Source organism: Pleurodeles waltl, chromosome 8 (genome assembly GCF_031143425.1).
Source record: "Pleurodeles waltl isolate 20211129_DDA chromosome 8, aPleWal1.hap1.20221129, whole genome shotgun sequence".
Classification (NCBI taxonomy): domain Eukaryota; kingdom Metazoa; phylum Chordata; class Amphibia; order Caudata; family Salamandridae; genus Pleurodeles; species Pleurodeles waltl.
Window position 1 is genome coordinate 1,130,402,799 of NC_090447.1, and position 24,754 is coordinate 1,130,427,552.

At 47.8% G+C, this 24,754-nt stretch overlaps 1 protein-coding gene across 1 annotated transcript in view; it reads left to right on the plus strand.

The window, feature by feature from the left end:
- CNMD (chondromodulin) overlaps nucleotides 1-10,804 on the plus strand; it is a 105,304-nt gene extending 94,500 nt beyond the window's left edge. The window contains exon 7 of the mRNA XM_069205319.1: nucleotides 10,010-10,804. Within this exon, the coding sequence (XP_069061420.1) occupies nucleotides 10,010-10,231 (222 nt within the window). The 3' untranslated portion in view covers nucleotides 10,232-10,804. The remainder of the gene's footprint in view (nucleotides 1-10,009) is intronic.
- The last annotated feature ends 13,950 nt before the right edge of the window (nucleotides 10,805-24,754 follow it).

Below are 24,754 nucleotides of genomic sequence, written 5' to 3' on the forward strand. Positions count from 1 at the left end.
ACTCAAACCAGTTGTCCCTTCCAGCATAAACAATATGGAAATGGGCAATTCACAATCACATTCAGCTGCTAGCGGAATACATCCCAGGGATACATAACCAGCTAGCGGACCGCTTAAGCAGGACGCAGCAAGAAATATGCAAATGGAAGATTCTCCCAGTAATTCAATATTGCTTTCAAATGTGGGGAACACCAAACATAGACCTTTTTGCAACAAGCGAAAACACAAAATGGCAAAACATCGCGTCCAGATACTAATACCCTCAATCCAAGGGCAATGCTCTATGGATCATTTGGTCAGGGATATTTGCTTACGCTTTTCCCCCTCTCCCGTTAATTCTGTTTCTGGTCAACAAAATGCGTCACACTTCCCTCACTGTGATACTCATAGCTCCCATGTGGGCACGTCAACACTGGTACACAACACTATTGGATCTGTCAGTAGTACCACATCACAAGCTTCCAAACAGACCTATTGACTCAAAACAGAGGTCAAATCATGCATCCCAATCCCAGTATGCTCAACCTGGCGATTTGGCTCCTGAAGTCATAGAATTTGGATACCTACAGCTTCCATTAAAATGTTTGGACATTCTAAAACAAGCACGAGAACCTACACCGCCAAATGGATGACAGACAGTGCTTATGAATAAATGGGAACGTTTTGTATATTACTGCCAGCCTAAAAACATTGATACATTTAAAGCATCAGTACAGGATATTGTGTGTTATTTGCATATTCATCTATTAAAATTCATTTAACAGCAATATCAGCCTACCTCCAAAACAGACAACACACCTCTCTGTTTAGAATTTCATAAAAGCATTTATGGAAGGGCTTAAAAGAGTTGTTCCCCCTACATTACCACCAGCTCCTGCCTGGAATCTTAACAGTGTACTCACAAGACTTATGGGTCCACCATTTGAACCCATGCACTATTTTGCCTCTTCAATTTCTCTCACGGAAGGTTGCTTACCTTGTAGCAATTACTTCCTTATGGAGAGTAAGTGAAATTCAAGCATTCACTTTAGAAGAACCCTTCTTCCAAATACACAAACACAAAATAGTATTTTGGACAAATCAGGACAAATCCAGACAAATCCAACATTTTTACCCAAAGTGGTTTCACCTTTTCATATTAATTAGTCAGTCGAATTGTCAGTCTTCTTTCCACAGCCAGATTCAGTTGCTGAAAGAGCTCTCCACACTCTTGATCTCAAAAGAGTTCAAATGTATTATGTAGACAGTACTAAAGACTTTAGAAAATCTAAACAACTTTTTGTCACTTTCCAACAACTTCATAAAGGTAATCCTATTTCAAAACAAGGATTAGATAGATGGATAGTAAAGTGTATCCAAACTTGCGATCTAAAAACTAAAAAGCAACTATTTGTAACTCCTAAACACCAGGCTCCTAAAGCACATTCCACTAGGAAGAAATGTGTTTTAATGGCATTCTTAGGAAATATACCAATAGCAGACATATGCAAAGCAGCCACATGGTCCACACCACACACATTTACTAAACACTACCGTGTGGATGTGTTATCTTGACAATGTTGGTCAAGCAGTGCTTAGAACACTATTTCTAACTACTTCAACTCCTACAGGCTAACTATAGCTTACTTGGGAGAACTGCTTTTCAGTCTATGCACAGCATCTCTATCTGCAGCTACACAAGCCATTGAAAGGAAAATGTCACTTACTCAGTGTACATCTGTTCGTGGCATGTAGTGCTGCAGATTCACATGCACCCTCCCTCCTCCCCGGAAGCCTGTAGTCGTTGTATTACTTTTTGATGTGAATATGTATATACACTGCATGAACATCTTCACTTTGCTACAAACAGATGTACACAGGGTAAGTGACATTTTCCATATAAGGTCCTAACCCAAAATACAGCCAAAAGCTTGGGAAAAATTAGACGATGTAATGCCTTCCCATCAGAATGTTGGGCATAGTTGCCCCTACTTTTTGCCTGATCTCAGTGTGTTTAGACTGTAGTACACTGGGATCCTGTTAATCAGGACCTCAGTGTCAGTGCTCTCTCCTCTAAATTTGGATGTATGGTAACTTTTACACCCCACAATTGGCATACTGGTGCACCCATGTAAATCCCTAGTACATGGTACTTAGGTACCCAGGGCATTGGTACACAGGGGGTCTCCCATGGGCTGCAGCATGTGTTATGCCACCCATGGAAGCCCATGAAAAACTGTTACTGTAGGCCTGCCATTGCAGCCTGCGTGGAATGGCGCATGCACCTTTCACTTTAGATATAAGGCTTGCCTTATATCACAGTCACTTCACTTGGACACTGTAAGTCACCCCTGTGGTAGGCCCTTCAGCCCAAGGGCAAGGTGCCTGGCCCTGAATGTGAGGGTACCCCTGCATGAACAGAGGTGCCCCTACAGACCCCAGACTCCATTCCCTGGGTTTTGTAAGTGCGGGGAAGCCATTTTGAGGTATATAGTGGACACTGGTCAACACAAGTAGCCCAACTACATAATGGTTTCACCAAACCTAGGCATGTTCAGTATCAAACATGTTGGAATCATGCAACTACACTGATTCCAGTGTTAGTTGCATGCTACCATGTACTCTGGGGGATCCTTCTTGCAGGGTCTGCACGGCAGCCCGTGCTGCTGCCAACCCCATACCCTGTTTTGCCTTCCTGCTGCTGAGCCTAGCTCAAGCAAGGGAAGGCAGAACAAAGTGTTTCCCGTAGGAGGGAGGTGTGACCTCCTCTCCTTTAGAACTAAGGCCCTCATTACGACGCTGGTAGTCCGAAGACCGCCAGGGCCGCAGTGGCGATCTCACTGCAGACAGGCCAGCGGTGAAGACCGCCATATTACGAGTGTGGCGGTTTGGCCTCTGCCAAATGGCCACATCTCCGCTGGTAGGATAGCTGGGCTGGCAGACAGCACCTCCAAGACCGGCTGTCCACTGAAGATCACCGGCGGTATTACGAGTCTCCTTTCCCCCAGGGTTTCCACAGCGGTAGCACCTCTATGAAAACCCTGGTAGAAAGACTCCCGGCGACAGGAAATTTCTTTCCTATTGCCGGCAGACGACTCCCCCAACCCCCCTTCGATTCCATGACCCCCTTTTCATGACAGCACCCCCCGCATACACGCACACACACCCACATGCACCTCACATACACGCATTCCCCAACACTTACATACACTCATTCACCAACAAGCATACATACACTCATTCACCAACACGCATACATACACTCATTCCCTCAACCAACAGACACGCATTCACACAAACATACCAACACGCACTCACTTCAACAATCACACATGCATACACACTTACATTCACACACACATACACACATCGCACATACATACACACTTACATTCACACACGCAGACATCCACCGCCACCCTCCCACCCCCCTCTCCTGTTTAACAATCAACTTACCTCATCTGGCAAGGAAGTCGTCCACCAGAGAACGGGACCCCATGCTTCCAGCACCAGCAGCACCCCACCATCAGGGTACCACCACAGTGTATTACTGCTCATAATATGGCAGACGGAGTCCTTTTGGCATGGTGGTGATAGCTGTGGAACCTCCTCTGCGTCGCCGACTGCCAGCACGACTGTTGACAGACTTCCGCCCAAATTGTGGCAGTAATCCTTCAGTATTTGTAGTATGGTGGTCAGAAGACTCTTTGTAAAAGACCGCCAAAGTCGTAATGAGGGCCTAAGTGTCTCTGGGCTGAGGTGAGGTGGCCTCTCAGCACCACCAAACTGCTTTGAAGGGCACATTTAGTGCCCTCCTTGCATAAACCAGTTTGCACCAGTGCAGGAACCCCCGGTTCCCACTCAAGGGCAAAACCACACAAAGGATATGGGAGTGACCACCCCCCTGTCCAGCTCCTCCCCTAGGGAGGTGCACAGAGCTCTGCCAGGTGGCCACTTGATTCTGCCATCTTGGAAATAACGTGCAAAGGTCACTGGGAGAAACTGATTGGTTAGGCCAGGTGGGTGATGTCCCTGATCCCCTCTGATAGGTGAGTCACCACAGACAGTGTCCAATCCCCTTTTAGGATTACTTAAGTCCTCCCCCAAAGGTGCATCCCTAGATTCATCAAGCAAGACTCTTCAGGGAACTCTCTGCAAGACAGCTTTTGCAACCTGGTCTCAAGAGCTGCTGCTGGTCTGCCTTAGGAACTGAAACAAGACTGTATCCAGTTGGGAGGGCTCCCACTGCAACATTGTTTCTCCAGCTCCTGCAAGAATTCTGCAACATCCGTGGCTGCGCATCCTCCAGGGTCACAGGGACTTTGTTTGCATCAGGAAGCAAGAAGGAATCTCCAGTGGACCCAGAGGCACCTCAATGACAACGAACAGCTGGGGTATCCTGCTGTCCCAAGGACATTGAAAGGCTTTGCTACACAGGTGGTGGTTCTGTGGCCCTCTCAAGGTTCAACTTGTCTTCTCTCTAACGTGGGAGACAGTGGGTCCTTGCTGTAGCCACTGGGACAAAGCCCCTGTGCATTGTGTCTGTTGCTGTTATCAAGGATTGTTGACTCTTCATCCAGAAGACCCTTGAGCTCCAAGAAGCCCCCGCCTCCAGCACCCTGCAACTCTAAGAACAGACTCCACCCTGCAACTCTAAGAACAGACTCCACCCTGCAACTCCTGTGGTGTGGGACTCCTTCTTTGTGGTGCTGCTGAGGTCACCCTGCAACTCCCTGTGTCTGCTGCCAGTGAGCTCCAACGTTTCCTGCTGGCTCTTCTGCTTGAGGGCCATCCCTGATTCCCCTCCAAGGCTTGCTGGACTCATAATCCTGTAAACTTCCCTGCAGCTTATTCCTGCTTTTTCAATGCTTGTTTGTGGTTCTGCTGACCACTTACCCCTCTAAAGTCCAGTGACCGACGTGGGACAGATTGTGGGTGACTCCAAAGAGCTTCCTGCATCTCCTGGACTCAACAGCTGTACTTCTTCCTTCACCAACCTGCAGGAACTTCTCCATAAGAGGGTGGGCATTGCCTACCTGCACCGCCTGGACATCTCCAAGTGGTCTGGGCACAGTCCCTTTCTTTTTCAGGTTCCTCTTGTTTGGAATCCTCCCATGGGTTGCACCAACCTGGTCCACTGGTCACAACAGCAGCTGAATAAACAAGGCTCCCATTGACTCCAACAAAGGTTTCAGATGTTACTTCACCCCTATGCACTTGGGCTGCCTGATATAGATCTACTTGTGGGGTCACTATTAAACCTTCCTCGTGCCAACTGGTTTCCTCTGTGTCCCCTGGGATGGGTCTTGAATCCTGAAAATTCCAACTGCAATGGTCCCGTATTAGCCTACGGGGCAACCGGGTAGATAACACCTCTGCACACAGGAGCATGGGGAGATTTCTATTACTTACTTTGGGTGATTTTGTACTCCTCCAGCCCCTAAGATCCTAACACACTGACCTTTGTTGGGCACCTCCATTCTTAATCAAATCAATCAATCAATCAATCAAAAAATTTATTAAGTGCACTACTCACCCGGAAGGGTCTCAAGGCGCTGTGGGGGGTGGAGGAGTAGGGGGGATGCCATTTACTGCTCAAAAAGCCATGTCTTGAGGTGCTTTCTGAAAGTCAGGAGGTCCTGGGTCTTGCGTAGGTTGGTGGGGAGGGAGTTCCAGGTCTGGGAGGCGAGGTAGGAGAAGGATCTGCCTCCGTAGGTGGTGCGTTGGATGCGGGGGACTGTGGCGAGGGCGAGGTCAGCAGAGCGGATTAGTCGAGTGGGGGCGTGAAAGTTCACTCGTTCGTTGAGGTAGGCTGGTCCACTGTTGTGGAGGGATTTGTGAGCGTGGATGAGGACTTTGAAGATGATCCTTTTGCTGATGGGCAGCCAGTGAAGGGATCTGAAGTGAGCGGAGATGTGCTCGTGGCGTGGGAGGTTGAGGATGAGAGGGTGTTGTGGGTGGTCCTAGGGTGGTGGGCCACCAGGAGTCGTCCCATACTGTCTTGTTGGGGCCAAAGATGATGATTTCTGTTTTGTTGGAGTTGAATTTGAGGTGGCTTGCTGTCATCCATTTGGCGGTGTCGAGGAGTTCGGCATGGAGGTTTGTCTTGGCGATGGAAGGGTTCCTGGTGAGGGAGATGACGAGCTGGGTGTCGTCTGCATACGAGATGATGGTGATTCCGTGGGGGTGGAGGATTTTGGCGAGCGGGGCCATGTAAATGTTGAAGACGGTTGGGCTGAGGGAGGACCCTTGGTGGACCCTGCAGATGATCTTGGTTGCTGGGGACTGGAAGGGCGGGAGGCGGACTTTTTGGGTTCTTTCAACAAGGAAGGAGGTGTGCCAGTCCAGGGCCTTGTGCCGAATTCCTGCGTCAAAAAGGCGTGCACAGAGGATTTGGTGGCATACAGTGTTGAAGGCTGCGGAGAGATCCAGGAGGATGAGTGCGACGGTCTCGCACTTGTCAAGTCTGGTTCTGATGTTGTCAGTGCAGGTGAGGAGGGCGGTCTCAGTGCTGTGGTTCTTGAGAAATCCAGACTGGGAGGCGTTGAGTGTGTTGTTTTCCTCTAGGAAGTGAGACAATCGGGCGTTCACTATCTTCTCAGCGACCTTGGCGGGGAATGGGAGAAGAGAAATGGGGCGGTAGTTCGTGAGGTCTTCCGGGTCTGCTTTGGGTTTTTTGAGGAGTGCGTTGACTTCGGCGTGCTTCCAGGTGTCTGGGAAGGTTGCGGCATCGAAAGAGCTGTTGATTACGGCGCGGAGCTGGGGAGTGATGATTGGGCTGGCCTTGTTGAAGATGTGGTGGGGGCAGGGGTGTGGGGGAGCCTGAGTGGATGGAGTTCATGTTTTTTTTGGTTTCTTCGTCGTCTGTAGGGGTCCAGGAGTGTGGTGTGGGGGGTGTGGTGTTGTTGGTCATGTCAGTGGTGTCGGTGGTGGTGACGGTGGGTGCGGGTGATGTGAACCTGTTGTGTATGTCTAAGATTTTGAGGTGAAAATAGTTGGAGAGGGAGTTTCAAAGGTTTTGTGTGTGAGGGGGGTTGATGGTGCAGGATTTGGGTTTGGTGAGCTCTTTGATGATGGTAAAGAGTTCCTTGCTGTTATGTGAGTTACTATCTATGCATTCTTTGTAGTAAGCCCTTTTGGTGGTCCGGATGAGTTGGTGGTGTTTGTGTATGGTCATTCTTATACCACTTTCTTAGTATATGGTTTAGTCCCCCCGAAGGGCTCCATGTATTTCTATGCTTTTCCTGTTTGTTTCAAGTATATTTTTTGTAGGTAGATATCTCCAAGTGGGGATATACCAACTTTATCCCACTGCAGTTTTCTCCACTCCACTATAATCCACTCTACTACACTTAATCCCACTGTACACCACTGTATCATACTGCGCTTTAAACTGCACCACTGTCCGAAACTCTGCTCCACTGTATGCAACTCCAGTCTACATTATACTACATTCTATGCCACTCTATAACACTATACTTCACTATTTGCCCAGCCACTGTACGCCACTGTGGTACACTGCATGACACTCACCGAGACTCCACTCTTCTCCATGACATGCCACTCTACTATATGATATGCCACTTGACTGTATAACACTTTCCTCCACTGTACTCTATGACACTCCTCTCAATGTTACTCCATGGAATGACAGTACTGCACACTACTCCACTCTATTCCACTCCTCTCTTCAGCTCTGTACTTCACTCTACAACATTCTACTACACCCTGCTGTACTCTACAACATGTCACTCAACTGTGCAACACGCCTCTCCACTCTATGATAATCTACTCCACTATACGGCACACCCAACCACTCCACTGTATGACTTTACTCCACTCTATGCTATCCCACTCCACTCTACACTACTGCGCTGTACTCCACTCTACAATACTCTACGCTATCACACTACACTCTACGACACTCACCTTCATTCTACTGTATCACACTAATTAATGACACAGTAATAAATGACACTCAACACTGCGATTTAAAACACATTTTTATTAAAAAATAAAAATCATTGAAATTCAATAAAGAAAACAACGGTTAAGTATAAGTTATAGTTAGGAAAACTTTATTCTTTCTTTACAAACCCAACTTAAACGCACATTAGAAATTCTAAAGTTATAGTTGTAACTTAAATTTGGAATTTACGCACCACCTTCATATTACTATGTCGTGCACCTCCGTACCTAGTGTTGTCACCTCACTCGCCACACTACGGTAACTCACACCTTCTCAATGCACCACTAATTTTAAGGTGGTACATTAATTATAAATTTTAGTTGTAACTATAACTTTATAATTTCCAAAATTTGTCTAGTTTAAGAGTTTAAGTTGGGTTTTTATAGAAAGGATATTTTCTAACTATAACTTATACCTAACCTTTGTTTCTTTCATTGGAAAAAAAAAAAATATATATATATATCTTCACTGCACTGCACAAGCAGCAGTGGTTTCAACGGCAGGGGTTTAAACACTGATATTTTACAAGGATGGTGTCATACCAGTAAAATGTTTCCCATATTTCATTCACAGATAGTAAATTATTCTTGTGAAAATATGGAATTCATCGAGGAGGAGGCCTTGTCTCAGCCTGATTTCCTCCCTTCAAGTTAATTATCCTCTAAGCATGATAGCGCTTTTAAGTAATGGGAACCTCAAATTACCCTTATAAGCTTTACCATAATCCATTGTTTAATTAGCCCACTCCTCATGAAAGGTCAATTAAGCCTGTGCATTCTAATTGCATTCAGCATACATTGTTATTAGTACCTTGCAGGTAACATATTCATATATCTCTGACTTCAAGAGAAAGATTTTTTAAAACAAAACAAAGCCCGTTGTTCCTAAAATCCTACATTCTAAACTCCGTAATTACATATTTTTCTCTCATTTTTGCTACAGGAGCTGAAGCAGTGTACCCTAGTATTTCATTTACTCTTTGCAATTAACATTTCCCTTTTTAAAAAACAAAAATTATAAGCTATCTTCATCAAAATAAACGTGCAATAACAAATAAATAGCAATTCTATAACTTCTATGTTACATTGATCCATAAAATCCATGTGATGTGGTCTTGTATTGCCATCTCAGATTTCTGGGAATAAATATTTCCAGGTATAGTGCACAAACTCAGTGAATTGTATTTAATTAAGGCATTGCTTGGGAAACGCTAATATCTTATAATCAACAAACCACCATTGGAGAATAACATAACCAGTGTCTCCCCACCTTCCCTAGTTCTCACGTAGATAGCATATAGTCAAGACGTTGCTGTTTCTTGTGTATTTGCTATCCATTTTTCTGATTGCTCTATGTTAATAGCTTCATTGTCAGTGACACTAGTGCTGGCCTTGCACCATTCTAATGCCACAATAGTGTCATATTTTTTACGCTAATGTGGCGTTGTAAGGGGAAAAACGAGGTGCCCTATTTACAAAGTGGTGCAATGCTTCCATTGCGCCACTTTGTAACCCCTTGCACCACATTATGCCTGAACCAAGCATAATGCATGCAGTGGAAGGGCGTTCCGGCGATGGGGGCCATAAAAATGGTGCAAAGGAATCTATGAGATGCCTTTGGGCAATTTTATCAGCATTTTTTAATGTTTGCTAAGTGCAGGCGTTAACCAGAGGCTCCCATTGATTACAATGGGCCTCTGGGTGTTTTGCAGGATTAGCGTCCTAACTTTTTATGCTAATCTTGCAAACCTCTAGTGTAAAAAATTATGACACTAGTCACCCTAACTACCGCCATGGTGTGCCCTATTTTACATATGGTGCTACCCTGGTGGCATTAGGGGAGCATTAAGGGGCTCAAGAAAAGTAGCGCTGCACTAAGTGCAGCGCCACTTTTCATATATCTGCCCCTAGGTCTGCAGCACTATATAAATTTGTTAGTAAAGAAGGTGCCCATGGTTTACCATTTAACTTGTGTTGCATATAGTCTTAACATACGAAATGCAAATATTACCGAGGGTTTTGCACATTGACACTTAAACATGCATATTTCCTTTCTTTTCAGCAATTAGAAGGTGAGGATAGTGGTATGACCTTTGATGTTATGCTGGATCACCAAGGAGTCTGTTGTATTGAGTGCAGACGAAGTTACACACACTGCCAAAGGATTTGTGAACCTCTCTATGGCTACGAGCCTTGGCCATACAACTACCAGGGATGTCGCTCAGCCTGCAGAGTCATCATGCCATGCAGTTGGTGGGTTGCACGTATCTTGGGTGTCGTGTGAGAATTTGACCAAGAAAAAGGCAACAAAAGCAGCAAAATCAAAGTAATAATAAAGGACCAACAACAAAGATCTATCAGAACTTTCAAATTCTGAGGACTTAGGTGTTTCAAATATCAAACATTCTAGATGTAAATAGAGCTTTCATTAAGTTAATAGTGTTCTTATCGAAGATGTAGGGCCATATTTATACTTTTTTTGCTCTCCATTTGTGTCACTTTTTGACAAAAAAGTGGCGCAAACGTACAAAATATAATTGTGTTTTGTAAGTTTGCGCCGCTTCTGCGTCAAAAACTGACGCAAATGCGGCGCAAAAAAAGTATAAATATGGGCCGTAGTGTGCAAATTGTGCACTTGGAACTGAATCTTGAAATTAAATGTGCAATATCAGACCTAGAAACTATTTGATAAGTGTTTCATAGAAACAGAATAATGATTTTTTAAACAAAGTTTTCTTTTGCATTCCATGTGAACGCTATGATGAGCTGAATAAAAAAAAAATATTGTATAAATGGGAGTGTACCTTCCACTATGTAGCCTTTTTAAATAAATCATATGCTAAGTGTCTCTACAGTATGCGGTTGTTGATAGTCTCCAAATCATCTTCATTTCCATAAACCAACTATTGGCAGGTCTCATCTTTCAAGTGGAGGTCTGACTTGCATCACGTATAAACTGTGCTTGTGCCAAGACACATTTCTGACTCTGTCAATGGTCATCACAGCATCCTGCCCTCTACAAACTGAATAAGACAAAGTCCGAATCACTTAAATATCTATATGTTTTGCAAGATGGCAAACTTGACACATTCCAGTATTGAATTTTATTTTAATTAATTAAATAGGTTAATTATGAAATGAGAGGCAAAAGCTTTCCAGTAGCCTGTAGAACAAAAGCAGAAAAAGGTGTGCTGGTCCCATGATGTTGTTTTGGGCTTTCCACTGAGGCTTCCTCTTAGAAACGGGGTCTTTGGATGGCAGTCAGATTACCCGCTGTCCAAGCAAGGACCCTCACTGTAATCAGGGTAAAGGAGAATCACCCTCAGCCAACCCCCGCTCACCCCCTTGGTAGCTTGGCACGAGTAGGCAGGCTTAACTTCAGAGTTCTACGTGTAAAGTATTTGTACCAGCACACACAGTAACTTAATGAAAACACTACAAAATGACACAACACAGGTTTAGAAAAATAAAAAATATTTATCTAACCAAAACAAGACCAAAACGACACAAATCCAACATACACAAGTCAAGTTATTAATTTTAAAAGCAAAAACAGTCTTAAATCCTTTTGTAAAGAAGTAAAACACTGTTAGCGTTGAAAAGTACCTGGGTCACGTCAAAATAACACGCACAGGCGAGTGTGTGTAGAAAAAGGTAAGCGGTGCGGTGATTTCTCACCCGAGAGACTGCGTTGTTTCTCCTTCTCCAGCCGGGTCTGTGTGCATTGTTTTTCCACACCCAGCAAGGTTTGCATTGAAAATCCTGCTGCACGGCGTTAGCAAAACCACGCTGTGTGGATTGCGATGTTACCAGCCTCTGTTAGCGATGTGGTGCGTCGTTTCTCCAGCCGCGTGCGTCGATCTTCCAGCCGCGCTGCAAGTGCTGCATCAATTTCAGCTGCGGAGCCAGCGGTGCGTCGTTTCTTCAGCCGCATCTCGGAGGTTGCGTCGGAAATTTCCCCGCAAGGCGGTCTTTGCGCGGAGTCTCAGCAGAGAGTCTAGTTGCTGGTAGGGGAAGTCTTTGATGGCCCTGAGACTTCAACAACAGAAGGCAAGCTCAGGACAAGCCCTTGGAGGTTTTTTCACAAGCAGGAATGCACAACAAAGCCCAGTCTGTGTCCCCTTTCACCAGGCAGAAGCAGCAACTGCAGGATAGCTCCACAAAGCACAGTCACAGGTAGGGCAGCACTTCTCCTCAGCTCTTCAGCTCTTCTCCAGGCAGAGGTTCCGCTTGATTTCCAGAGGTAATCTAAAGTCTGTGGTTTTGGGTGACCTTCTTATACCCATTTTGCCGTTTGAAGTAGGCTTACTTCAAAGAAAAGTCTCTCTTGTTTCTGAAATCCTGCCTTGACCAGGCCAAGCCCCAGACACACACCAGTGGGTTGGAGACTGCATTGTGTGAGGGTAGGCACACACCTTTCAGGTGTGAGTGACCACTACACCTGAAAGGGCTCATCAGGATATGCAGGGTACACCCCAGCACAGATGGCTCATCAGGATATGCAGGCTACACCCCAGCTCCCTTTGTGTCACTGTCTAGAGAGGTGCAAACAGCCCAACTGTCAAACTGACCCAAACAGGGAATCCACAAACAGGCAGAGTCACAGAACGGTTTAAGCAAGAAAATGCCCACTTTCTAAAAGTGGCATTTTCAAACACACAATCTTAAAACCAACTTTACTAAAATATGTATGTATACATTGTGAGTTCAGAGACCCTAAACTCCATATGTCTATCTGCTCCCAAAGGGAATCTACGCTTTAATCATTTTTAAAGGTAGCCCCCATGTTAACCTATGAGAGAGATAGGCCTTGCAAAAGTGAAAAACAAATTTGGCAGTATTTCACTGTCAGGACATATAAAACACATTAGTATATGTCCTACCTTAAACATACACTGCGACTGCGCCCTGCCCATGGGGCTACCTAGGACCTACCTTAGGGGTGTCTTGCATGTAAGAAAAGGGAAGGTTTAGGCCTGGCAAGTGGGTACACTTGCCAGGTCGAATTGGCAGTTTAAAATCTGCACACACAGACACTGTAGTCTGAGACTCAGTCTCAGACATGATTACAGAGATACTATTGTGGGTGGCACAACCAGTGCTGCAGGGCCACTAGTAGCATTTCATTTACAGGCCCTGGGCACCTCTAGTGCACTGCACTAGTGACTTACCAGTAAATCAAATATGCCAATCATGGATAAACCAATCAACCATACAGTTTACACTGAGAGCATATGCACTTTAGCACTGGTTAGCAGTGGTAAAGTGCTCAGAGTTCAAAAGGCAACAACAGGTCAGAATAAATAGGAGGCAGGAGGCAAAAAGATTGGGGATGACCCTGCATGAGGAAAAAAGTCCAACACGACCCCCGACCAGCCTAAAGCCAGAAGAGACCAATCAATACCTTGATGGATTTCCCTGATTGGGGCGATAGAACAGGGACCCAGGCCCACAACAGCAGGGGCATGTTCCAATTCTACGCCTTCCTGAATACTATTGGATCCCTCTGTCCATACTCTCAGGGCTCACTAAGCTAACCCATGGGGAACCCCTCTCCTCATCTGCAGATACCATCTGCGCAGCACCTAACTTTACTTGGCTCACAGATGTATCCCAGGGGACAGATAGTACCACCAGGGCCAACACAGTGGTGTTGCCTCTCTACCCCACCAACCCCAGGGGCAACTCTTTCCACCAGGGCAGCAAGCCACAGTGATCACTGACAGCTGTCAGGTATGAGAGCCAGGCCCCAGGCCTCTCAAGGCTCTCCAACCACTGTGACTGTGTAGAATGGGGGCGGTAGCCCCAGGTGCCTGGCATCCTTTGACCGCTCTCCCTTCCACCAGGTCAGGGATGACAGCCTGACCTTGGGAATCCCCTCTAGGGTTCTGTACCCTCCCTCTAGGAGCGGCACCCCCTGAGTCTAGAATTGCCAGAGTCCTTGTAGAAGCAGTCCTGCACAATTCTCCCACCAGTGCAGGGATGCAGGGATGTTAACCTGCAACTGATCTTCTAACCTGGGGTCTGTACCTTCAGGTTGGACCAGGGCAAGGGGCAATGCTTCCCTCCCCCTGCCCTTCTTTCTGGGGTCCTGCACCCCCCCAACAAGGAGTGGCCCCCCAGAATACAACACAGTAGGGGCACTGTTAGCAGTAGCCCCTGCCTCCAGGTCAGGGGATACACCCTGAACCTAGCCTTTCAATCCAGGGTCTGTACACTTAGATTGAACTGGGGTCAGGGGTGAGTCTCTCCCTCCCCTGCCCCTACTCCTAGGGTGCTTCACCCTCCCACCCTAGAGAGTACCCCTAGAAGTCACATCAGGGAGGGTGATTGGGCAAACAGCCCCCCTTCAGGTCAGGGTTTACCCCTGCACCTGATGCTCCAGTCTAGGGTCTGTACCCTTGGACTGGCCACTGCCTGGCAACCCAGGACTTCCTGAGGGGCACACTTACCCCCCACAAGGGACACACCGTCCCCAAGGGCCTCACAAGAGTCTGGCTGGCGCAGGTCTCCTGACCCCTGCCCATCTGGCAGAGTCTGGATTCCCCCAACCCAGAAATGGTCTCACCAAGGTCATTCCTGGAGGGCTCTGCTCTCAGAGCTGACCCCTGACCCTCCAAGTTCTCCACTGGGGTCCGCAACGCCCTCTCAACCCTCTGTCTGAACTTCTGCACCCCCTCACTAGGAGTGGTACTGCCAGACACCAGAACTGGTGGGACGCTGGCTACAGCCACCCCCTCAAGTTCTGCTGACACTGTGGGGTCTCCCTCAGCAGATGTCCCTACTGTACAGGCTAGGCTCCCCTCCTGGTGTTCCCTCATGGAACCCTCTAGGACCTGGGACTGGATCTCGGGCACCTTGGGCTTCAGCCCATCCCCATTCCCTCTCCTCTGAGACTGGACATGGGGTCCCTCACCCATCCCACTACACTGGGACCTACCTGGGACACTGCAATCCTTCCCTAACTCACCTGGTTGGAAAATACCTAGACCACTTCCCTCAGGAGCATTCCCAAATGCCTCTTCAGACTCCCTGGTACTCACCCAGAGGTCTGCCTCCAGTGTAAGTCCCCTTTGGGTCAGAGAACTCACACTCCACCTGGTGTTGACGTAGCTCTGGAAAATAAGGACTAGACATATGCTCTCCAGCTTACATCACTCAGCCCCTTACATGAATTAACCAAACTACCCTTCACCCAACCATACAGTGACAGCCTTGAAAAAGCAGCCCACACCACCCTCCTGAGACTGGAGAGACAGTACACCTGACTGTCCCTGACCCTCAACCCACACTCTTCTGGGATGTCTCCACACTCCATAACCAAGACTTCTACATGGGGGGAACCCCTCTCCATGTCACTCTCACCTTGAGTCGGTAGAGTGTCCCTCCCATCACTAGGAATATGACTCCCCATGCCAGTTCCCCAGTCCACCTGAGGGACCCTGTGCATCATTGGAGCTACCTCATACCCCTGAACTTCCTGATGTGTGTCAACGCCCTCCTTCAAGTTGGGCACCAAGTCTCTGGGGATGTGCACTTCTTAATCTGCACTGGATACAGGATTTTTGCTGCCACCATCTGAACTGGACTCAGCCCTCATAGCTTCCAGCTTCAGCTCTTCACAGCTCAGCTCTGGAGCTGTAAACATTTATTTTCCCAGGGCTAAGGCTCTCTCTGCCTCAGCCCTCTCAAGCTCTTCATCTAGCTCTCTCAGCCTCTGCTCTTGAGCTAGGAGCCATTCATCCCTTTCTGTTCTCCTCTCAGGGCCACTGCCCTCCTCCTCAGAGTAGTCCTCCTCAGACTCAACTGTTATGGTTGCTTTCCAGTGTTTCATCTCACAATGAAACAGGGCTGTCTCGAGGACCCACCTTTGAGCCCTTCTCTTTACAGCCAGCCCCTTTTCCTTGCAGAAAGCATGTAGCTCCCTCTTTGAATAGATCTCCAAGTGCCAGAAGTTGACTTCCATTCTGCAAAGGCTTCACAACCAAAAACCAGAGTCCCACAAAATCAACAATATATCCAGGAGGACATCAGAGAACAAAAAGAAAAACTGTATGTGGTCATATAATGGTCTGCACTGAAAACAGTAGTGTACACTTAATCACTGTATGTCAAGTACAAATACAAGTCCAATCCCAACCGCTGATCACCAATGTTAGAAATAGGGTCTTTGGGTGGCATTCAGGTTACCCCCTGTCCAAGCAGGGACCCTCACTTTAGTCAGGGTAAAGGAGAATCACTCTCAGCTAGCCCCCGCTCACCCCCTTGGAAGCTTGGTATGAGCGACAGGCTTAACTTCAGGGTTCTAGGTGTATTTGTACCAACACACAGTCACTTAATGAAAACACTACAAAATGACCCAGCACAGGTTTAGAAAAATAGAATATATTTATCTAAAAAAAAACGACAAAAATCCAACATACACAAGTCAAGTTATTAATTTTAAAAGCAAAAATAATCTTAAATACTTTTGTAAAGAAGTAAAACACTGTTAGCATTGAAAAGTACCTGGATCACGTCAAAATAACACGCATGGGCGAGTGTGTGTCAAACGTAAGCAGTGCGTCGATTTCTCACCCTCAAGCAAGACCGTGCATCATTTCTCCTTCTCCGGTCGGGTCGGCGTGCATCGTTTTTCCTCTCCGCAGGAGAGCGATGCGTCGATCCGGGCAGCACTTGGGGCCGGGCAGGCGTTGCGTCATTTTTCCACGCCCAGGAAGGTTTGCGTCGAAAATCCTGCCAAACGGCGTTAGCAAAACCGTGCTGTGTGGATTGCGATGTTACCAGCCTCCGTTAGCAATGTGGCGTGTTGTTTCTCCAGCCGCGTGCGCTGATCTTCCAGCCGCGCTGCGTCGATTTCAGCCACTGGTCTGTGCGTGGATTTTCAATCTTGGTCTGCCAGCTTCACCTGTCAAGGCCCCAGGAACTGGATAGGGCACCACTTGGCAGGGCAGGAGTCAGTAGAGAGTCCAGGTGGTGGCAAGGGAAGTCTTTGATGGCCCGGAGACTTCAACAGCAGGAGGCAAGCTCAGGACAAGCCCTTGGAGATTTCTTCACAAGCAGGAATGCACAACAAAGTCCAGTCTTTGTCCCCTTTCACCAGGAAGAAGCAGCAACTGCAGGATAGCTCCACAAAGCACAGTCACAGGCAGGGCAGCACTTCTCCTCAGCTCTTAAGCTCTTCTCCAGGCACAAGTTCCTCTTGATTTCCAGAAGTGATCTAAAGTCTGGTTTTGGGTACCCTTCTTATACCCATTTTGCCCTTCGATGTAGGCTTACCTCAAAGAAAAGTCTCTCTTGTTTGTGAAATCCTGCCTTGCGCAGGCCTGGCCCCAGTCACACAGCAGGGGGTTGGAGACTGCATTGTGTGAGGGTAGGCACAGCCCTTTCAGGTGTGAGTGATCACTCCACGCCTCCCTCCTAGCAGAGATGGCTCATCAGGATATGCAGGCTACACCCAAGCTCCCTTTGTGTCACTGTCTAGAGAGGTGCAAACAGCCCAACTGTCAAACTGACCCAGACAGGGAATTCACAAACAGGCAGAGTCAGAATGGTTTAAGCAAGGAAATGCCCACTTTCTAAAAGTGGCATTTTCAAACACACAACCTTAAAACCAACTTTACTAAAAGATGTATTTTTAAATTGTGAGCTCAGAGACCCCAGACTCCACTTGTCTATCTGCTTCCAAAGGGAATATACGCTTTAATCATTTTTAAAGGTAGCCCCCATGTTAGCCAATGAGAGAGATACGCCTTGCAACAGTGAAAACCAAATTTGGCAGTATTTCACTGCCAGGACATATAAAACACATTAGTATATGTCCTACCTTAAACATACACTGCACCCAGCCTCTGGGGCTACCTAGGTCCTACCTTAGGGGTGTCTTACATGTAAGAAAAGGGAAGGTTTAGGCCTGGGAAATGGGTACAAGTCGAATTGGCAGTTTAAAATCTGCACACACGGACACTGCAGTGGCAGGTCTGAGACATGAGTACAGAGCTACTATTGTGGGTGGCACAACCAGTGCTGCAGGCCCACTAGTAGCATTTCATTTACAGGCCCTGTTGCAGAGTCTGAAGCACCTCCTTGAGGTGGTGCAGGTGTCCCTCCAAGCTGGAACTGTAGACAGCTATGTCGTCCAGGTAAGCTGCACAGTAGGCATCTTTACCAGCTAGGACCCCGTTAACCAACTGTTGGAAGGTAGCAGGGGCATTTTTCAACCCAAATGGCATCACCTGGAATAGGTAATGGCCATCACGGGTGGAAAATGCGGATCTCTCTTTAGCCCCCTCAGTCAGGCCGATCTGTCAGTACCCTGAAGTAAGATCAAACGTACTCAGGAACTTGGCAGCTCCTAGTCTGTCAACGAGCTCATCAGCTTGGGGGATGGGGTGAGCATCAGTCCGGGTGACTGAGTTGAGACCCCGGTAGTCCACACAGAACCTGAGTTCTGGCTTTGCACCTGGGGCAGTAGCCTTAGGAACCAATACCACAGGGCTGGCCCAGGGACTACTGGATTTCTCAATAACCCTTAAAGTCAACATCTTGGAGACCTCCTCCTTGATGCTGGCCTTCACCTTATCCGATAAGCTGTAAATTTTGTTCTTCACAGGTGGACTGTCACCTGTGTCAATGTCATGAACACAGAGGTGGGTCAGTCCAGGAGTAAGGGAGAACGGGGGGAACTGCTCTAACAGCTCATAGCAGTCTCCTCTCTGGGTTAGAGTCAGGGAGTCAGAGAGAACGACGCCCTCCACTGGCCCATCCCCTTCTTTGACAGAGAGGAGTTCGGGGAGAGGATCACTCTCCTCTTCCATGCCATCATCTGTGACCAGGAGCATACTGACATCAGACCTCTCAAAGTGAGGTTTGAACCAGTTGTGATGGAGGACCCTTAGGGGGTGCCTTGGGGTCTTGAGGTCCACTAGGTAAGTGGCCTCCCCTTTACGCTCCTTGATCTCAAAGGGGCCAGTCCAGCGGTCCTGGAAAGCCCTGGGCTCTACTGGCTCCATCACCCAAACTTTGTCTCCAGGTGAGAACTCAACCAGAGTGGTCTTCCGGTCATACCACTCCTTCATCACCTCTTGACTGGCCTCGAGGTTACTCTTGGCCTGCTTCCAGAAGCGTTGGGTTTGGTTGCGGAGGGCCAGCATGTAGCTGACCACATCCTGGGAGGTGACTTGGGAGCTTTCTCCCAGCCCTCTTTAACAATGCTTAGGGGTCCCCTGACAGGGTGACCATAGAGAAGCTCAAAGGGACTGAACCCCACCCCTTTCTGGGGCACCTCTCTGTAAGCAAACAACAGGCATGGTAAGAGGACGTCCCACTTACGCCTCATGGCATTAGTCAGGCCACTAATTATGCCCTTCAGGGTCTTGTTGAATCTCTCAACAAGCCCATTGGATTGAGAATAAGGGGTGGTAAAGTGGTAGGTCACCCCACACTCATCCCACATGGACTTCATGTATGCAGACATGAAGTTTGTGCCCCTGTCAGACACAACCTCCTTAGGGAATCCCACACGGGTAAATATTCCCAACAGGGCTCTGGTCACCACCGGTGCAGTCACTGTTCTCAGAGGGATTGCCTCTGGATAGCGGGTGGCATGGTCCACCAAAACCAGGATAAACCTGTTGCCCAAGGCAGTTTTGGGGTCCAAAGGACCAACAATGTCAATGCCCACCCTTTCAAAGGGGTTGCCAACGACTGGGAGTGAGAGCAGGGGAGCCTTAAGCTGTTTCCCTGTCTTCCCACTAGCCTGGCAGGTGGGGCAAGCTCTGCAGAAGTTATCTGAGGCTGTCCTCATTCTGGGCCAATGGAAGTGGGTGACAAGCCTGTTAAAGGTCTTGTCTTGGACCAGGTGTCCTGCCAGGGGGATGTTGTGTGCCAGACCCAGTAGGAAGGTCCGGTAACACTGGGGGACCACCAGCACACGGGCTGCCCAAGGACCTGGAACCTTAGGCTCAATGTAAAGGAGATCATTCTCCCAGTAAATATGGTGAGTGCCAGAGGCGTCACCTGCTGCTTGGGCTGTGGCTTGTTGCCTCAGACCCTCAAGGGCGGGGCATTCCTTCTGCGCCTTGCAGAATTCTGCCCTGGTTGGCCCCCCTCTACTTGCCAGCCAGCAACTTCAGGTAGGTTACCCAGGCCAGCTATGTCCTCCCCAGTTGGCTCAGGGGCCTCCTGCTCCTCAGGGGCCCGGTCCACCACCGTGGGAACATTTGAGGCGGGTTTCCCGTGCCTCTTGCCCTTCCTCTTTGCAGCTGTCTAGGCCATTTTTCCAAGCTCCAGACGCCCTTGACTCCCTTCCCAGGCAGCCATGGACCATGTGGTCATGCAGACCCACTCAGACAAACCAGGTGGGATCTGAGCTCTACCTCTTTCCAAGCAGTATGCTCAAGATCATTGCCTAACAGACAATCTACAGGCATGTCACAGCTACTTTCAGAGTACCAGAGACCCCCCCCCCCCCAATCTAAGGGAACCAGGGCCACCGGTAGGTGAGTCTCACGATTGTCAGCGACTATGACCTGGTGGAATGTATTAGGGACTATCTGCTCTGTTGACACCAGCTGACTCTTGACAGTAGTCATACTGGCTCCTGTGTCACGCAGAGCCTCCACCTTTTGCCCATCAATGGTGACCCACTGCCTGTACTTGGAAGTATTTTGGGGCATGTGGGCTTTGGGCACCATTTCTCTTTCTCCCAGGGACACTAGGGAAACCTCTGCCTGCTCCCCAAAGCTATCTGGGTCCATCTCCCCCCTGAGCACTACAGTAGTCAACCCAGGTGTCTGTCCGGTAGTGGGCGGTGCTTTCTTGGAACACTGGGAGTCGCCCTTAGAGTGACCATACTGGTAGCACCCTAAGCATTTGGAGTTGAATTTTCCTGATGATTTATCATAAGTCCCTGGCTTTTTCCCAAATCGGGAAGAGGAATAGTTGCCACCCCCAACCTGGGAATTCTTTTGGGGGCCTTTTGAGAGTTCCTTATCTGTAAGTTTATCTCCCCCCTCTTTCTTCTGTTGGGAACCCTGGCCACCTTTGTGGGTGTCCCCCAGATACCTTTCTGGACAATCTGGTGCTAACCCAGAGGTCCGCCTCCTCAGCAAGCTTCCTGGGATCAGTCAGCTTACTATCTACCAAGTGCTGGCGCAACTCTGTTTAGGTGACATTGAGTATATGCTCTCTCAAAATCAAGTCATATAACCCTTTGTAATCATCTACTTTGTTGCCCTGCACCCATCCATTCAGTGCCTTACTGGAAAAGTCAAATAAATCTACCCATGTTTGTGTGGATTGTTTGGTGCTGTCCCTGAACCTCTGACAGTATCCCTCAGGGGTCAGCCCAAACTTGGGAAGTAAAATGGCTTTCTGAAGTGGGTATGTGTTTTGATCTGGTTTATCCAATGTGAGAAGTGTGTCCCTCCCCAATGGTGGCACATAACCCCACATAGCTGTACCCCATTGCCCTTCAGGAACCTCATGAGCCCTTAGTGCAACTTCATAAGCAGCCAACCATTTATCTATGTCATCTCCCACCACAAAACTGGGCACCACATTTTTGGGTATACGAACCTTCTTTTCTCCAGCAGGTCCTGTCTGTATGCTGCCACCATTACTGCTGGATTCAGACTGTCTTGCCTTGATCTCCAGCTCCTTGAGACTCAGTTCATGAGACAACAATAGTTTATTTTCAGCCAAAGCTCTCTCAGCTGCAGCTTCAGCTCTTTCAGCTGCCATCTGTTTGGCTGTTCTTTCAGCCTCCTTGGCTTCTCTCTCTGCCCTTCTTTCCTCCTGTTGAGCCTCAATTTTCAGTTTTGCCATTTGCAATTGGAACTCCCTTTCTTCTCTCCTTTCCTCTACGGTCAGACTTTGCTCAGAGACACTGCTCCCTGGTCTGGAAGGGGGCACAATTGCAGTGGTAACATCACCCACTGATGGCAACAAATCCTCTGAGGGGCCATTTTCTGGCTCCTCTTCCTCATCATCCTCCTCTAAATGGGCTTCTGCCCAGGCCCTCAGCGCCACTTGAAAGTCTTCCTTTTTCGAGGCCCCTTGGGTGGGTACTCTCATCACCCTGCAGAACCCTTTTAGCTGTTTGACAGTATATGTCTCCAACAGGGCTAGGTCCAAATCTCCTGCTTGAGACCCAGCCAGAGACATGTTGAGTGAGGATTTAGTTTTTGAAAATTGTCAAGAAGAATGAATTTGCAAAAAGAGATAAAAATCAAGTTGACCTTCAACTGTGGGTAGGTAGTGAAATACTTAGCTGCTGTATGCCACTGCACAAATACAAGTCCTATCCTCACCGCTGACCACCAATGTTAGAAATGGGGTCTTTGGTTGGGAGTCAGGTTACCCCCTGTCCAAGCAAGGACCCGCACTCTAGTCAGGGTAAGTCACACACAATCCAAATTATCCTGTGCCCACCCTCTGGTAGCTTGGCACTGAGCAGTCAGGCTTAACTTAGAAGCCAATGTGTAAAGTATTTGTGCAATAATCATACAATAACCCAAAATAGCACCACAAAAATACACCACACAGTGTTTAGAAAAATATATAATATTTATCTGGATATTTGCAGGTCAAAACGATAAAAGATGCAAAATGAATTTGTAGAGATTTCACTGAAGAGTGATAGAAAGTGTCATAAGTCTTTAAAAAGCAAACAAAGTCTCTTTCAAGCACAAAGTACCTGGTTTGGAGTGGAAAATCTCTGCAGAGGGCCGCAGAGGAGGAGATGTGTGGAAAATTGGTGTGTGCGTCAGTTTCGCTCTTTCACACACGGACTCGTGTCGTTATTTTTCACGTGGGGAAGTTGTGCGTCATTTTCCGGCACGCGGACAGTCTCCTTCTGTGGGTCGCGGGATTACCAGATGTCCCGGGGTCTGTGTGTGGAGCCCGGGGCTTGTTATCCGGCTGCGCGTCGTTCCGGTGGGCTGTGCGTGAAATCTTCTCCCTCACAGCAGGCGTTGTGTCGATGTCCTCTCTGGAAGTCGGGTGGCGTTGTCCAGGCGGGCCGTGCGTCGAAGTTTCCGGTCGCACCGCAGGCGTTGCGACGATCTTTTCCTTGCGGGGTCGAGCGGCGTCTTTCAGGATCGGTGTGCGGTGAATTTGTCACAGCGGAGCAAGCTGTGCGTCAAATTTTTTGGCGCACAAGGAGTCCAGTTGAAAAAGAGAAGTCTTTCTGGTCCTGAGACTTCAGGGAACAGGAGACAAGCTCTATCCAAGCCCTTGGAGAGCACTTCTGCAGCAAGGCAAGAGTTGAGCAAGGCAGCAGGCCAACAGCAAGGCAGCAGTCCTTTGTAAAAAGCAGTCAGGTGAGTCCTTTGAGCAGCCAGGCAGTTCCTCTTGGCAGGATGCAGGTTCTGGTTCAGGTTTCTTATCCAGCAAGTGTCTGAGGTGGTAGGGCAGAGGCCGGGTTTTATACCCAATTGTGCCTTTGAAGTGGAGGAGACTTCAAAGAGTGGCTTATAAGTGCACCAGGTCCCCTTTCAGTTCAATCCTGTCTGCCAGGGTCCCAGTAGGGGGTGTGGCAGTCCTTTGTGTCAGAGCAGGCCCTCCACCCTCCCAGCCCAGGAAGACCCATTCAAAATGCAGATGTATGCAAGTGAGGCTGAGTACCCTGTGTTTGGGGTGTGTCTGAGTGAATGCACAAGGAGCTGTCAACTAAACCCAGCCAGACGTGGATTGTAAGGCACAGAAAGATTTAAGTGCAAACAAATACTCACTTTCTAAAAGTGGCATTTCTAGAATAGTAATATTAAATCCAACTTCACCAGTCAGCAGGATTTTATATTACCATTCTGGCCATACTAAATTTGACCTTCCTGTTCCTTTCAGATCAGCAGCTACCACTTCAATAATGTATGAGGGCAGCCACAATGTTAGCCTATGAAGGGAGCAGGCCTCACAGTAGTGTAAAAACGAATTTAGGAGTTTTACCCTACCAGGACATGTAAACTACACAGGTACGTGTCCTGCCTTTTACCCACACAGCACCCTGCTCTAGGGGTTACCTAGGGCACACATTAGAGGTGACTTATGTGTAGAAAAAGGGGAGTTTTGGGCTTGGCAAGTACTTTTAAATGCCAAGTCGAATTTGCAGTGAAACTGCACACACAGGCCTTGCAATGGCAGGCCTGGGACAAGGTAAAGGGGCTACTTGAGTGGGTGGCACAACCAGTGCTGCAAGGCCCACTAGTAGCATTTGATTTACAGGGTCTAGGCACCTCTAGTGCACTGTGCTATCGATTTACCAGTAAATCAAATATGCCAATCATGGATAAACCAATCAACCATACAATTTACACAGAGAGCATATGCACATTAGCACTGGTTAGCAGTGGCAAAGTCCTCACAGTTCAAAAGCCAACAACAACAGGTCAGAAAAAGTAGGAGGCAGGAGGCAAAGATTGGGGATGACCCTGCATAACGAAAAAAGTCCAACACTTCCTTTATATAAAAGGTGGCTGCTCATCTGGAGAAGACGATTTATTGCAGAGAAGCTGTTACTATTTTGTAGAAAATGTACATTTAAGTTGCTTTCAGACCAGTTGTGTTACATTCCTTTGAGGAGCTCAAAAAATAGTAAAATACATATCCGGAATTAACCTCAATATATTTACTGTACTAGAGTTGCCCTAATGCAGCAGTGGCAGGGGCTACTGACACAAAAGATGAGGTATAAGGAAGTTGAGAAAGACGAGCTGTATGGTACACGACTACAGGGTCCACAAAACAAAGCACAACTAGAAACAAAGAAAGGGCAATTTAGACAATGAAGTGCCCCTGTAAGTGATTT